Below are 14,056 nucleotides of genomic sequence, written 5' to 3'. Positions count from 1 at the left end.
ATAATGGCCTACATAACTGAAAGTTTTTGCAGGTCTATAAATAAGCTCCTGTAAATTCTAAAGGAACACACCCAGACAATTATACTTTAGGTTTTCCCCAGAAACCTTTCCCAAGATCTCTGATTCCACAAAGTAAATAGATTTCTTCTTCCACAGAGAAAAGCAAATTAATATCCACGCTTTTAAAAACACAGCAGATTAGAAAGCCAATATAACACAGCAGGTGGAAAATATCTGTGGCTATATATTCCCACTGCAAATCTAAGTATTCAAAAAGCAGGTATCAAGATGAATAAGTGAGTTCACATTTTGTATCTATTGTTTTTAATTATTTTCCCCTTTCAAGAACAAGTAGCAGTTACTATACTGAAACATTAAAATGTACCTGAAGACTTCAGTTAAACATATATAAATGGAAGCAGTTAATTTCAAAACAAAACCATACAACTTACGGCTACAGAAAACAAATGAGCTTATGAAAAGGAAAAAAAAAAAACATGAAATGTGGTTTTCAAAAAAAATATTTTAACCCTAACAAAGGCTTACTGCAAGTTTCTGTTGTAATGCCTCGGACTCCAATTATTACATTACTCAGTAATAACAAATCCTCGACAAAAAGAACAATTTGTCTAGCAGAAAATAGCTGAGGGATGGTAGTGTCATTATATTGTCTGTATTTGCTGGTTTTTTTTCCAATGTATTTTGAATTCAGTGTCTCATCATCTATTAACAAAAAAAGAGACACCATCACTTGGACCAGAGCAAGAAGAAAATTTGATTTTAAAATGAAAAGACACAAAAAACTTGGTAAGTATAACTGAATCAGATCTTGTAACTCTGCCTATTTATTTTATAGCATAAGATGAATGCTATGAAGCCTAGATTTGAATTAAAAAAAAGCCTAGGCTTAACACCCAACACTGTAAGCTCCCCAAAACTAATGCACTTAAAAACACAACTTACATTACACCTCTTTGTTTGTGCTGCCAATATTCCTGATGAATAAACAGTTCAACCAATTGAAATTACAAAAGAAATGTTTGCATAGCATTAACTATCTGGCATCACCAGCAGTGGTTTTTTGCGCGTAACACTTATACTATCATCATTATTTCAGCTTGCAAAATATGAACGTTTTGGTGGCGGAGGGAATCAACCAGAACATTAATGGGCTCACGAAACAACTGCAAAACTTGCCTGTGCTTGGATTGCGCAGCTTTGTAAACAAAGGTTCGCTGTCAGGTGTCTCCGGAAAATCAGTAGCAGCCTCTGTAGGGGGAGAGGAAAAAGTTATGACCTCGTAAATGAAGAAGTATTTCACGGTCTGTCATGCTTCTCCCAGGCATTCAGAATCAACTGGACTGACACTTTTTGAAAACTCATGTATTTTCTGCCTGAAAGTTATAAGCTTCAGCCCAAATTCATCCTACCTGATCAAGACACCTAAATTATGATTCCAGACTTCCTGGCTCTATCTGCCACAGGAAAGATATGCACCTGGGGATGATTTAGATTTTGAAAACCATTTCTCCCTAGAGAGCCTCAGGCAAGAGAGGCCCTAAGTTTGACATCTCAGTTAAGTGAGATGAACTGATATGTTGCCCTGTTTAGTCACAAAGACAGTGGGAATGCTTTGGTAAGTTAGGCCAAGTACAGCATGTACTAAAAAGTGCAAAAGGTAAAATATTCATGGGAAGAAACGGTGGTCCTCTAAAGCTTTCAAGAAGCCAAATTATGCAGGACTACGGGTCAGGAATTGTCTGAGTGGTTGTTACTAAATATGCACACTTGTTTATCTGTTATATATAATCTTGAAAAATAAAGAGTGCATTTAACTCCCTCCAGAGGAAAAAGAAGCTGAGGGAATACAACACCTCTGGCTTAAGCCTCTGACAGTTGCTCTCCTTTCTGTGTCTTTAACCAAAAAAAAAAAAAAACCAAAAAAAAAACCAGACAAAAAATCAGAACCACAAAGTACTATTTCCCTGTGAAAATTAAAAAAAAAAAAAAAAATCTAAAAAGAAAACAGCTCCCACAAGGATGCTGAGTCAAGTCTGAGAAAACATCTATAAGGATCCCCAGTTAATTATATTCTGTCCAAATTTTCTTTTAGGGGAATGCTAACTTATATTTATGAAAACAACTTCCCGCATCTGAATGAAGAGCAATATGACAGCAGCATCCTTCTTCGCTTGCACAGTGCCAGTTCTGTCCCAGTTCCTTTCATACAGGCATTCATCAGAGCAAGGAAAATTACTAAAGCATTTCACATACATAACCAGTATCCAGACCCCAGAGAATGGACTGACAGAGATCAGACTGATATTCGCTACCGAGGAAAGCAGAGAGGGGCGGCTGAGGCGAGCTGCACAGCTATTCACAAGGGAGGCCACTGGAAGGAACAGAAGTGCCACATCGTCATCCTTCACCTTTCAATAGCATCCAGTAGGTTTGTGGAGAGGGAGGTAGCACAGTTCTTCTCTATGGAAAACACGGAAGTAGGAACTTCAAGTACACCAAAAATAGGTGTCCTCCACTCTGGCTGAAAGCCTTTCCCCAGCACACCTGGAAAGGGCAGGTGGACTTCTCACAGACTGTTCACTGGCACCTCAGTGGAAAAAAAAAAAGGCCTAACTAACCCCCCATCTTTCACATCCACTCCTGGTTATTCAGTTGTGCCACAAACAGAAATTGCCCAGATAAAAACATAAGCAGGGCTTAAAAAGCAAGTGTGCTTTGTGATAAAGTGTTGGAGGACAATAGTTCTCAGAGAGATTTGGAGAATTTACAGTCATTTTCTTTCCCCAAATTTTTAGCAGAGTTTTCAGGTGGCTTGAAAAAGTGTTTTAAAAAGTTTCGATATAAGTTGAGGGGTTTTAATGGAAAAAGTCCGTATTTGCTAACCAGACTTGCTTCATATGCTGATACATAAACACACACGGTTGTCAAGCTACATTTGCTCTGGCAAAGGCAAACTTCAAATTTCTAGAGCCGTGTATATTTCAATTCTTGACCACAGTTTAACATTAGTTTATTTTTTGTTACATTTTAAAACACTACATTGATTAATGACATTGAAAGAAACACACTGCATGTGCTTACTTTGATGTGTTTCACATGAACACGTTAAAATATACACACTAAATGTGAGTTTCAAAATTTAAAACAAAACGTAAAACAAAAAAAAAACCCAAAGGAACTTTTAATGCTCACTTGCTTTGCTTTCTTCATGCACAGATTTATGAACACTGGGAATGAGTCCAGCTGAGTCCTAAGCTGCATCTTGTATAACGCGAACAATTAAGTAGACAATCCTTCCTAATGTAGCTGTTTTTAATGAAGTTCACATCTTTATTTAGCTGATCTGTTCTTTTCCTAACTTTCTAGTAACACACTGGATTCATCCATCCCCACTAAGCCTGGGAGACACCTCCACACAGGGAGCACTCAGTGTAACAAACCCAATGGATACAGCGCCCCATCTCTTCCTCATCAATCCTCTTGTCTTCCCAGCCCAGATAACCGCCCTCCAGCACCACGGCCTGCCCCATACTAGCCCAGCCTCAGTACCTTCTTGCTCTGCCCCTTTGTATACGCAGCCTGGCCCTGCAGCTGCCTTGGCTCGGCCAGTAGCAATTCCTCACATGAAGAGGAACACAGCTCTGCCCATTTAGTTCTTTGGTCCTCCCCAAGCTCCATGGGGCTCATCACTGCACAAAGGACAGCAGTGACCATACCTTAATGAAAAGTCTGAGTTGCAGCCTTCAGTCTCAGTATCTCTTGCTGACAGGATCATAGTGTATGTCACATTCTCTACACAGCCACCACAAAACATGGTTTACCAGAAGGGGCACACACACAAGAAGTGGACAAAGGCAAAAGTGGTCTCTTTGAGTTTCTTTCACCTTCACTTTCCTCAAAATATAGGCAATACCTCACCACATTTCCAGGAGCATCTGAAGTATATTTTTATTACAGATTGGCTCTACTAGATGTCAAGCTGGCAGATAGAGAGGAAACTGGGAGAATACCTGCTTGGAAAACTGCATGCAGTATTAACATGGCCTTAAGGGCAAAAAAGGCCCTAATTATCTGAATTTAAACACTTCATGACTAGGAAAAAGCTGCACAAGGGATTTTTGGAGTTAGGTGTCCGCAACTAACTTGTGTGTGCTCTGGCCTTTAGCCAGGAAAGGTAACTGGATTTCTTTAATATCATTACATTTATCAGTCCCTGTATTCGGGCAACGATTTCTCCTAGCTAAGTAAATACAGACTTCTTAAAAAGCAGTACTGTAGCAGTTTTCTAGCAAAACTAAGAGTTAAACTACCAAAAGTCTTGCAGCTTACAGCTGCAAGTTACATACAGTGAGTACAGGTCAGCTTACTAACAGATGTGCCAGTATGGTATGCTATTATCCTAGGAAAACATTCACTACAAGGATACAAAAACTGACACGGGGTACAGAGAAGCTCAATTAATTCTGTCCCAAGGAGGCATCTCAATTTGCAAGCCACCCTCTAAACTGCCAGGGAAGACAGCTGACAGGCACTTCCAGGGGGCACCCGAACCCACCTAAATCCTAAGCCCACCTGTATCATCCCCTGCAAGTACATGCCTCTATCGCCATTGAATTTACACACACCTCCAGCAAGACAGAATGAATCCAGATATAGTACCACTGCAGCTGTACCAGAAGAGGAAGTTCTGAGGACAATTAAATGCCAACACTGGCCTGATAAGTATGTCTACTTGCTTAAGTCTACGGTTCATTTACTGTTAACCGAATCATACAAAGTCCATCTAAAAATGTAGGTGATACATCCATCAGTTGTATTGGACTCTACAGACAGAAATTCAGAATCCTGAAGCTGAGCAAAAGAGACTATAAAAGCTTAAACAGAGCTTTCCATTACAGAAAACGAGAAAAGCCTATCGTATTTCTTGGAGGTCAGACATACAACCAGGCAAATTCTATAAAATATATAAACAGAACAAAGTGAAAACGAACCAGCTGTCAAAGGATTTCTGGCAATAATTACTTCCACAAAGGATAGATATGAGGCACTAATGAATCTGGCTATTTAAAAAAAAATGTACAGCAATATGAATAAATTGGAAAAGAACATTAAAACTCCCACTAAGATCTATGAAACTGTTACGGATGATGCAAAGACTATTCATGTGTTTTGGTGGGTTTTTTGGGGGGGGGGGTGGTTTGGGTTTTTTTAATAGCTTACAGAATACTATATATAACAAACTAATATCAAGTTATATGGAAATCCCATGCAAAAAGGGGCCAGCCAAGCAAGCAAAAAGGCTGTAAATATCTGTCAATTGCGTAAGAGGAAAAAACCCTCCGAGAGCACAAATTTCCCTACCACCATCGCCCTGCAAAAAACAGGATTATTTAAAAGTCTGGAAATATAAAGTTAAGATTTCATTTAAAAACAGATATTAAACCATACGACACCTACACAAGTCTTTTCCATTCCCTTCTTAACTTCCAACTATGCGAAAGGTGTGTCAGACAGAGACATTATGATGGAGCCCACTAAATGGACATTTTATGGAAGACTTAAACTCTGCAGCCTAAGGGTAAGACATGCTAAATCAAATAATCATTTTATTTAGGTCAGTCAACCCTGAAGTAAATGGTTTTAACACAGTGCATGTGTCCTCTGTCCTGCAGCATGCCCTGAAAAAAGTCCAGTGAAAATTAATAAATCCAGTACTTTGTAGCACCCAAACTTTTGAAAACTTTTGTAAGCTAAAAGGTTAACTATAGGCATAATGAATGAATTCAGGTATGCATAGACTGAGGGTACTGTTTTATGAATGGCTTCAAATGACCAAAGATCACAGGTCATTGAAAAGCTCAGTCCAGAGATCCCAACCTCTGTTCACTCTCCTGTTGTACATCCCTGCTCCTTACTTTCCACTAAAACTAGCAATCTCATGGCCACATAGCAAGTCAGCTCAGTTCATTGATCCAGCTGAGAAATAACCAGTCACAGAAAAAGAAAAAAAGTATGGATTTTCACCCAGATCAGTAAGCTCTTCTCACTTACCACAGGGTTACATGACAAGTGCAAGGTCCTACACCTGGGTCGGAGCAATCCCAGGCACGCCTATGGGTTGGGTAGAGAAGAGATTCAGAGCAGCCCTGTGGAGAAGGACTTGGGGGTGTTGGTTAATGAGAAAATGAACATGAGCCAGCTTCAGTGCGTGCTCGCAGCCCAGAAAGCCAACCCTATCCTGGGCTGCATCAAAAGGAGCATGACCAGCAGGTCGAAGGAGATGATCCTGCCCCTCTACTCTGCTCTTCTGAGACCTCACCTGGAGTATTGTGTGCAGTTCTGGTGTCCTCAACATAAAAAGGACATGGAACTGCTGGAACAAGTCCAGAGGAGGGCCACGAGGATGATCAGGGGACTGGAGCACCTCCTGTATGAAGACAGGCTGAGAAAGTTGGGGATGCTCAGCCTGGAGAAGAGAAGGCTGCGTGGAGACCTCATAGCAGCCTTCCAGTATCTGAAGGGGGCCTATAGGGATGCTGGGGAGGGACTCTTCATTAGGGACTGTAGTGACAGGACAAGGGGTAACAGGTTAAAACTTAAACAGGGGAAGTTTGCATTAGATATAAGGAAGAAATTCTTTACTGTTAGCATGGTGAGGCACTGTAATGGGTTGCCCAGGGAGGTTGTGAATGCTCCATCCCTGGTGGTGTTCAAGGCCAGGTTAGACAGAGCCTTGGGTGAGATGGTTTAGTGTGAGGTGTCCCTGCCCATGGCAGGGGGATTGGAACTTGATGATCTTAAGGTCCTTTCCAACCCTAACTATTCTATGATTCTATGAAAAAGAGAACTTGACTGGAATGGCACAGAATGTAACCCACTCTGTATGCGACACTGGGGTCTTTGACCAGTGTAAGCTAGCTAGAAAAATAGACTGTATGAGACTTCACAGAGGTAAGAAATCAACAGATGAACCACAAGACTACATTGTTACTTCCTTGGCTCACAATATTCTCGGGGGGGGGGGGTACTCTCAGGCACACTGCTCGATTTACCTCTGCAAACAGCCTCTTTTGCAGATGCTTATATGTAAGACATGGCTTTGCACTTGCAAACACTTGATTTTTGGAAATCTTCTTAGGTGTTACTCAGCTATGCTAACTTGATGTTACCTGACCACCTTATCCTCTCCTTGACCATACATATTACTAGCTTCAGTAACACAACTTTTGCCATGCCTGCTGTAAAAGATAGACTGGTTATCAGATACATATGGTAATCCCAGCATTTAGTATCTGGTACCCTAAGGAAGTAACATGTAATGTGACACACCTTATACCCCTAAAAGTCTTTCTGGCTCCCATTTCACCTGAAAATCCTATAATCCTATAATAAAACATAATGATATGTTAGTGCTGAAAATGACACTGTTTTCTATCTTGAGCAAAACTTCACATGGAAATGCTACTAAATGGTTTAAAAGGTCCTTTGCTCCAGTAACTGCTATACAATACAGCTAAATATTAAGGATTCTGCCTGAAAGCATCTTTTGGCTTCCCCTTATGCTGGCATAGTCCACTGCTTAGGCCAAGAAAACATGTTCATGCACTCACTGGCAACAATGGACCATACCAATTCATCTGTTACTGCAATCTCGATGCTAGGTAGAACATTTAGGACTTTGAGCTTAATAAAGGAGAGATCAATCTTGAGAAGTTCAAGAACAGGTTATCACTTGAAAGGATAAAAACTTCAGACTTCCCTTCTCAATATTTATATGGTCAACACTGGTGCAGATGTATTACTGCCTGAATCAGCCCTATTCCCATGTGCAGAGAGGCCTAAATTGGCATAAATTGGTCTCTTCCAAGCCAGATGGCAGAAAGCAGAAGTAGGAGATGGTGTTACACATTAAAACATCTCTTTTCAGTTATTTTATTTGCTATGCTTCCTTCTGGCTCCTTAGTTTGCCAGTTATATCTGCTTTATACACAGCTGAGCTCAGTATGCCTTTTAAGAGATGACATACAAGAAATTGTGCAAACTACCTGCAGGCAAAAGGCTTGGTTCAGGAGATGCAAATGCCAATTTAGGGGGAGGTTAAGCAAAATATGCCCACAGAGTTCTAACTTCTGAAAGAAGCATATTCACACTCACCTTATTAAAAAGATATAAAAATGTGCACATATTTTATATAGTATTTCTAATATTTTAAGTTAGCTATTAAAAAAATACGTATTTGTTTATTGTAAACATTATTCCAAGTTCTTTTTCTGATTTATTCTGGAAGTATTAATGTTCAAGTATCCTGCTCAATTCTGACATTCTTACAACTCTGAATCAAGCTCCCTAACAGTCCAGTAGTGTGGTCTCTTTTGTAGCAGATAAACTGAAATGGCTTTTAAACGCTAAATAAAAGCATGTACCAAAACTTTAAGGCCAAGGTATGAGAATAGAAAGAAATACATATAAAACCTGCATAATTTTAAAGCAAAAAATACTTTCACGCATTAGGTGTTCCACTACTTCTTTTGCTATGACATCTTCTCTCAATATGACCCAAAATTTTCAAGTCAAATGTTTCCACTGTTGTTCCACAGAGACAAAAGTTCCTTAATCTCATCTGAAAGAACGAAGGATTAATTTAATATGTGCTGATGCCCTATGGTTTGGCATCACAGTCCATTTATTTCTGCCTCCATCTGACTTTTGGCACACATGAGATTTGTTCAAACAACTTGCCAAGTCTAATGTGAATCTGCTCCTTTTATTTTTAAATAAGTAATTCCTAAAAATAATAGGATTGTTAATTTCCTTCCCCCCTTGCAACCCTTCCAGTGGTACTCATATGGCAGTTCCCATAAAACAATAAAAAAGCTAATCAATTTACTGTTGAAGAAAACAGCAGACTGAAAATATGTAGTAAACTAAACTTGCCCAGTTCACAAAAATAAAGGTTGAAAATAATTTTCAGCTTGAAGCTAACCTCTACTTCTTTTCCGAATAAAGACAAACTCCAAACAAATTAAACACAGCAGTCTTAACTTCAGGTGTAGAGTGAAACACCAGGCTTAAAAAAGTGCCTTCAATTCCTGACCTCTTTGCTAAAACCAGTGAAGGACATAAATATTTTCAGTTCTGACATAACACCTATCCCTGAGAAAGTGTACTGAAAAGAGACTGCCCTTCACACCCATCCTGCTAAGCAGCTACTGTCATTTTGGTTGCTATTCACAAGACCAGTCTGAAACCACTACGTAAGAATGTGTATTTATTATACAGATCCCAGGCAAGATCTAAGTCACACAGAGCAACTTTATCTAAGCATTCGAGGGTCTTTCAGAGCCCTGCCTTTAGAACCCTACAATTAAGTGGGGTATTTCTATCTAGAAAATAATTTCAAGTGTTTGTGATTTTCAGAGAAAATATTAAAAATGGTAGTTCCATGGGCCCAGCTCACAAAGTAAGTAGACATTTCCTATACGAACATAAAAAAAATAAACCTCATTGGTTCAGGTAGCAGGATTTTAAAAAAAACGTACATGAATACTCCAGAAACACAGACAGAATCTCCTCTAGTAAAGCACAAAGCACACCATCAGCATCTTTCTAGCTGGGAGATAGCCAGGTTTTAATCCTCAGGAGCTACCTTGCTTCCCCTGTACCTGTTCAGTAGCCAGACCAATACAACAGGAAGCCTGTACAGGAAGCTCTACATCCTCAAGGATAAAGGGGGCTTGGATACATGGGTAATAAAACATTCCTGATTATCCAACTACTATAAGAAATGCAGAAAAGCACAGTCTGGAAAATCAGTTGTCCACCAATGAAGTCAATGTGGGTCCTTCAGGACTTGTTAGCACTTCGGTGTCTCTGCACCATGATTCCTCCAGAACTCCAGATTCGGGAGGTCTTCTTAACCATCGACGTCAACTACCCTGCACAAAGCAAGTTCAGATCCAGGTTCCCAGCCAAGATAATAAAATCCCCTGGAACGTGAAACACAGCACAGAAACACCCAAGTGGGTCTGCACAGAGCCAGCTTGGGTCCATCAGGACTTATTAGTTCAGACACTGTCTGAAAGCAGCTGCACTGCAAAGCTGGTCCTGGAAATAGCAGAGATGTGTTAACATGGCACACCACTTGAACTAACAAACTGTTAGTGCTGAGCCGAGTCTGCTCTAGGCCAAATCTCGTGCCTGTATATCCACAGCATAGTTAATCTTTAACTGGAGAAACTGCCCAAAGAATTGACTCTGTTTCGAGCCCAGCACGCACAGCTCTACTCCTACGCATACATCCAAGTTTTTAGTCCTCATCACCTCCCTCCGTATGACCAATTGCTCCATCTACCCTCTTCCTGTTTGTTCATCATTTTCTCTTTTGATTACTCACATTCATTTCTCAACCTTCCTCTAAATGTCTATGATAAGGCTGAACAATCCTGCCTCCATGGAAAAAAATAAGTAACAGCAGAAACACCATCACAAGAGCTCTCATCAGGACAAGGGCAGGCTATTATTCCTAAAGATAAAAAATGCTACCTCACCTAGACACTGTTTACCAGCCAGCCCACATGATTGTCGGAGGCTCTCCTTTCCTCTTCCTACTCAGACTTCCCTTGTGTGACTCTCACATGCCAAATAGCCTGGGTGCTTCAGTGTGATGAAGGGCTGGGGGGAGCAAAGGCTGTCACCGGGCTGCTGGTAAGAATGGTGAATAAGGAAAGAATGCCACAGCGCAGAATGCAAGGAGTGATGGAAATGAAGCACAGGGTGATTGGCCTGCTGACTGAACATCAACTCTGCCCCTCAGCTCAGGTAACTCTACTTGCCCTTCCCACCTTCACCTACCTACATAATCCACGAAAAATACCTATGGATCTGTGTTGTGTGTAGCTCTGTCCTATGATGTGTAGGCATGAGATAGACACTAACAAAGTTTTACAGTACCAGAAATGTAATGACAGAGTTAATCACTTGCAACGGAAAATGACAGTCTGAATCTCCAGAACAGTTCAAGAGGGCTGAGCTAACATATATAATTCATAAAACCACTCCAGCTGCACTACTCCTCTAGCCATAATCATGTCTTCCACAAAGAAGAAGGCAGTTCTACCTGATTGAGGAGATTCCTTGTTTCTAAGCTGTTTCCAGAACACTAAAATAAATATAAGAATTACAAAATCAGAAACAAAATTGAAATTTAACTCCTCTGTCATCACATGTGCTCTAAACAGCAAGCAGCAATTTACTGACTATGCAATGTAACAAAGTGTATAAATGTATACTGAAACAAGGAAATGAGTAATGATTTTATAACCTTCAATACTAAATTAGAAAAGCATACTCTGCTCACTTTCTATGGCAATTAGAAAATGAAATCTGCCTCATTTTTAGCTGTTGTGTTTCAGACATCAATCCCATGTCAGTTGCTGAAGTCCAAAAAAGAATCTCATCCTTCTCTTGCATGTGCTTTTTATAGTTCTGTTTCTACATTCACATAACCAACAAAACCACAGTCAAGAGACTTATGCAAAATCAGCAAAACCCAACATAATAACTAGGGAATCAGAGAAACACATGCATCACGGTTCATAAGACCAGCCATAATTCTGCCTTGTTCTAGGAAGCTCCTGTTAAACCTGTAACAGCCTTAATGATTGAAAACTACTGATACTTCAGAAAGCAAGTTGCAGTTCTCATTGTTTCACTTCTATACTTGTAACAGATTGCATTCTTTTTCAGACGAAGACATTGAGCGTCTTTGTATAAGTAGTCACCTATAAGGGCATGCAGTGACATGACAAGGGGGAATGGCTTTAAACTGCAAGAGGGTAAATTACAGATTAGGTATCAGGAAAAAAATTCTTCACTATGAGGGTGGTGAAATACTGGAACTGGTTGCCCAAAGAAGCTGTGGATGCTCCATCCCTGAAAGTGCTCAAGGCCAGGTTGGATGGGGCTTTGAGCAACCTGGTCTAGTGGATGGTATCCCTGCCCATTCTATGATCTCCACCTACACAGAAACTTTTAAGATACCACATGCAAAGAGAGATGAATGGCAATATCCAAGTGGAGATGCTATTAGGTTGTGCAGGATGGTACCAGTTATTAACCTTAAAAGCTGTTCTAGGAGGCAGACTACTCAGGTGAGTAGTTAAAACAAACCTAAGCTCTTGAAACCAAGACCTTAAAACGTGTCTTTATTACAAGAAAGGTTTTGGAGCTTCTTGCATACCATTAAAATACACCTTGCTCCTTCTTCCCACTATGCACAGGGTAAGGGCCACAGGTACAAGAAGATAAATAGGCCACTGACACCTAGAAAGTGTTGGTAGACTTATTAACAAATGGTATTAAGCTCACATGCAGAACCAGATCTTGCAATTATTTACACCAGATATTTTTATGTATGTACATGGCATAATGCTATGCAGTTTTATGAATATATGGATTGCCATATGAATAAAATTTAACATAGTCAAAGAGCATTTTTTATTATAAATCCAACTGCATCCATCTTCATTCACAAAAGTAATCAGATCTTCCTACCACAAATTTTGTTACATGGCCAATGAAGAACTTCTGTGATCCACTCAACAAAGCAAAGAAATGCAAACTTCTGGAAAGTGTCAGACATGAACTTTTAAAAAAAAATCTCTTTTCTGGAAAAAGTTAAACCCAAACAAAAATCATTAAATCTATTTCATTCCAGCAGTCCTATTTATACGACTGGCAAGCTTCATCAGCCTTGGAGTTCTGAAATTACCAGCCACAGATTTTTTTTAAAATCACTACATGCTCAGAGGTTCTACTAAGGCTTAATAAACTTTCTTACAGGTCTGGAGTACTATATAAATTTTGTGAGAGCTGTGCTGGCATAATTCGTAATACAAACTGTCTGGCTTCATGAAAGTTACAAGCTCTGGCTCCAGTCCTGCAAACACTTACTGAAGAATTTAACTTACTGCACAGAACTGACTACTCATGCATAAGTTAAGCGTATTTGTAAATATTTGTACAGTATGGACATCTGTTGGCACAGCCAGTCATCTGATACAAGATTCGCCTTTAAATCCTAGTCTGCAGAGAGTCAATATTTAAAAAAGGAATCCCTCATGTATAAATTCCGTCTTAGGCATTAAGCATATCAGACTCCAAAGGGTGGACTGAAAAGTTAAAACCAGAGGAAGGGTGGAATCACTGAAACATAACAATTGGTTCTGTTTATCATGTAACTAGAGAAGCCTAATTTATTATGGATACATGTCTCAAGACTGAGCTCTTGCCTTGTTTTCAAACTTTGCTGAACTAAGCTTTCGCTATACCTTTCCTTGAGAGGTGCCATTTATAACACTTCTCACATCATCACAGACATTTTCATAAAGCTCATAAAATTACTCCAAAGAGCTCCTCCTTTTTATCAGGTTTGGTTGAAATTAACACTCAAACGTTTTGGGTGAGGTAAGAAACAGGCACAATACAGAGATGACCCACAGATAATTGGAAGTTGCACTTCCTTCAGAAACGAAACTGAAAAAAAGTCCTCATGAAATGCCTCCTAGTGCCTTGGAGCTTGAGCACATCCTGTTTCACTCATTCTCTTCAACACAAAAACCTTGTGATCTGTGAACTGAAATTTTCAACGTGAAAAAAAGGCACAAATAAAAGGGAAAAGGCATCTTCCTAGTTATTCAGCACAAAGTGAGGGCAAGTAGGCCTACATCGTGTTTAAGGCCTTGTGTATACCGCATCTGCAGAACTGCCATGTGGAGGTCTGCTTCTTTAGACTATACAGAGGAAGAGCTTAGGAGCGCTCACTCTAGCTTAGGGCTTACAGTTTCCAAGGAACTTGTTTTAAAGCGGAGGCTTAGGGCATTAAACCATTTCCCCCCCCCCCCCCCCCCCCCCCCCCCCGCAAAGTAGGAACGGGCAAACGGGAAGGACGCAAAGTGGGCTACCACAGCAGCGAGATGATGGTGAGGCTCCCTCAGGGACCTCAGCAACGAGGCCTCTCTTCTGCAGCTCCTCTCCT

The 14,056-nt window shown here is 40.2% G+C and overlaps 1 protein-coding gene across 5 annotated transcripts in view; it reads right to left on the bottom strand.

The window, feature by feature from the left end:
• Window positions 1-14,056, bottom strand: part of RNASEH2B (ribonuclease H2 subunit B) — a 45,458-nt gene that overhangs the window by 30,934 nt on the left and 468 nt on the right. For all 5 annotated transcript variants that reach the window (XR_009744136.1, XM_061457415.1, XM_061457414.1 and 2 more), the window contains exon 2: window positions 1,198-1,269. Coding sequence is in view for 4 of the 5 variants with exons in the window: in XM_061457415.1 (XP_061313399.1) it covers window positions 1,198-1,269 (72 nt within the window). In the remaining variant the exon portion in view is untranslated. The remainder of the gene's footprint in view (window positions 1-1,197; window positions 1,270-14,056) is intronic.

Source organism: Pezoporus flaviventris, unplaced genomic scaffold (genome assembly GCF_033815535.1).
Source record: "Pezoporus flaviventris isolate CSIRO_AGI_PZ_B2104156 unplaced genomic scaffold, CSIRO_AGI_Pfla_v1 ptg000025l, whole genome shotgun sequence".
Lineage (NCBI taxonomy): Eukaryota > Metazoa > Chordata > Aves > Psittaciformes > Psittacidae > Pezoporus > Pezoporus flaviventris.
This window is presented reverse-complemented; position numbering and strand designations above follow the sequence as displayed.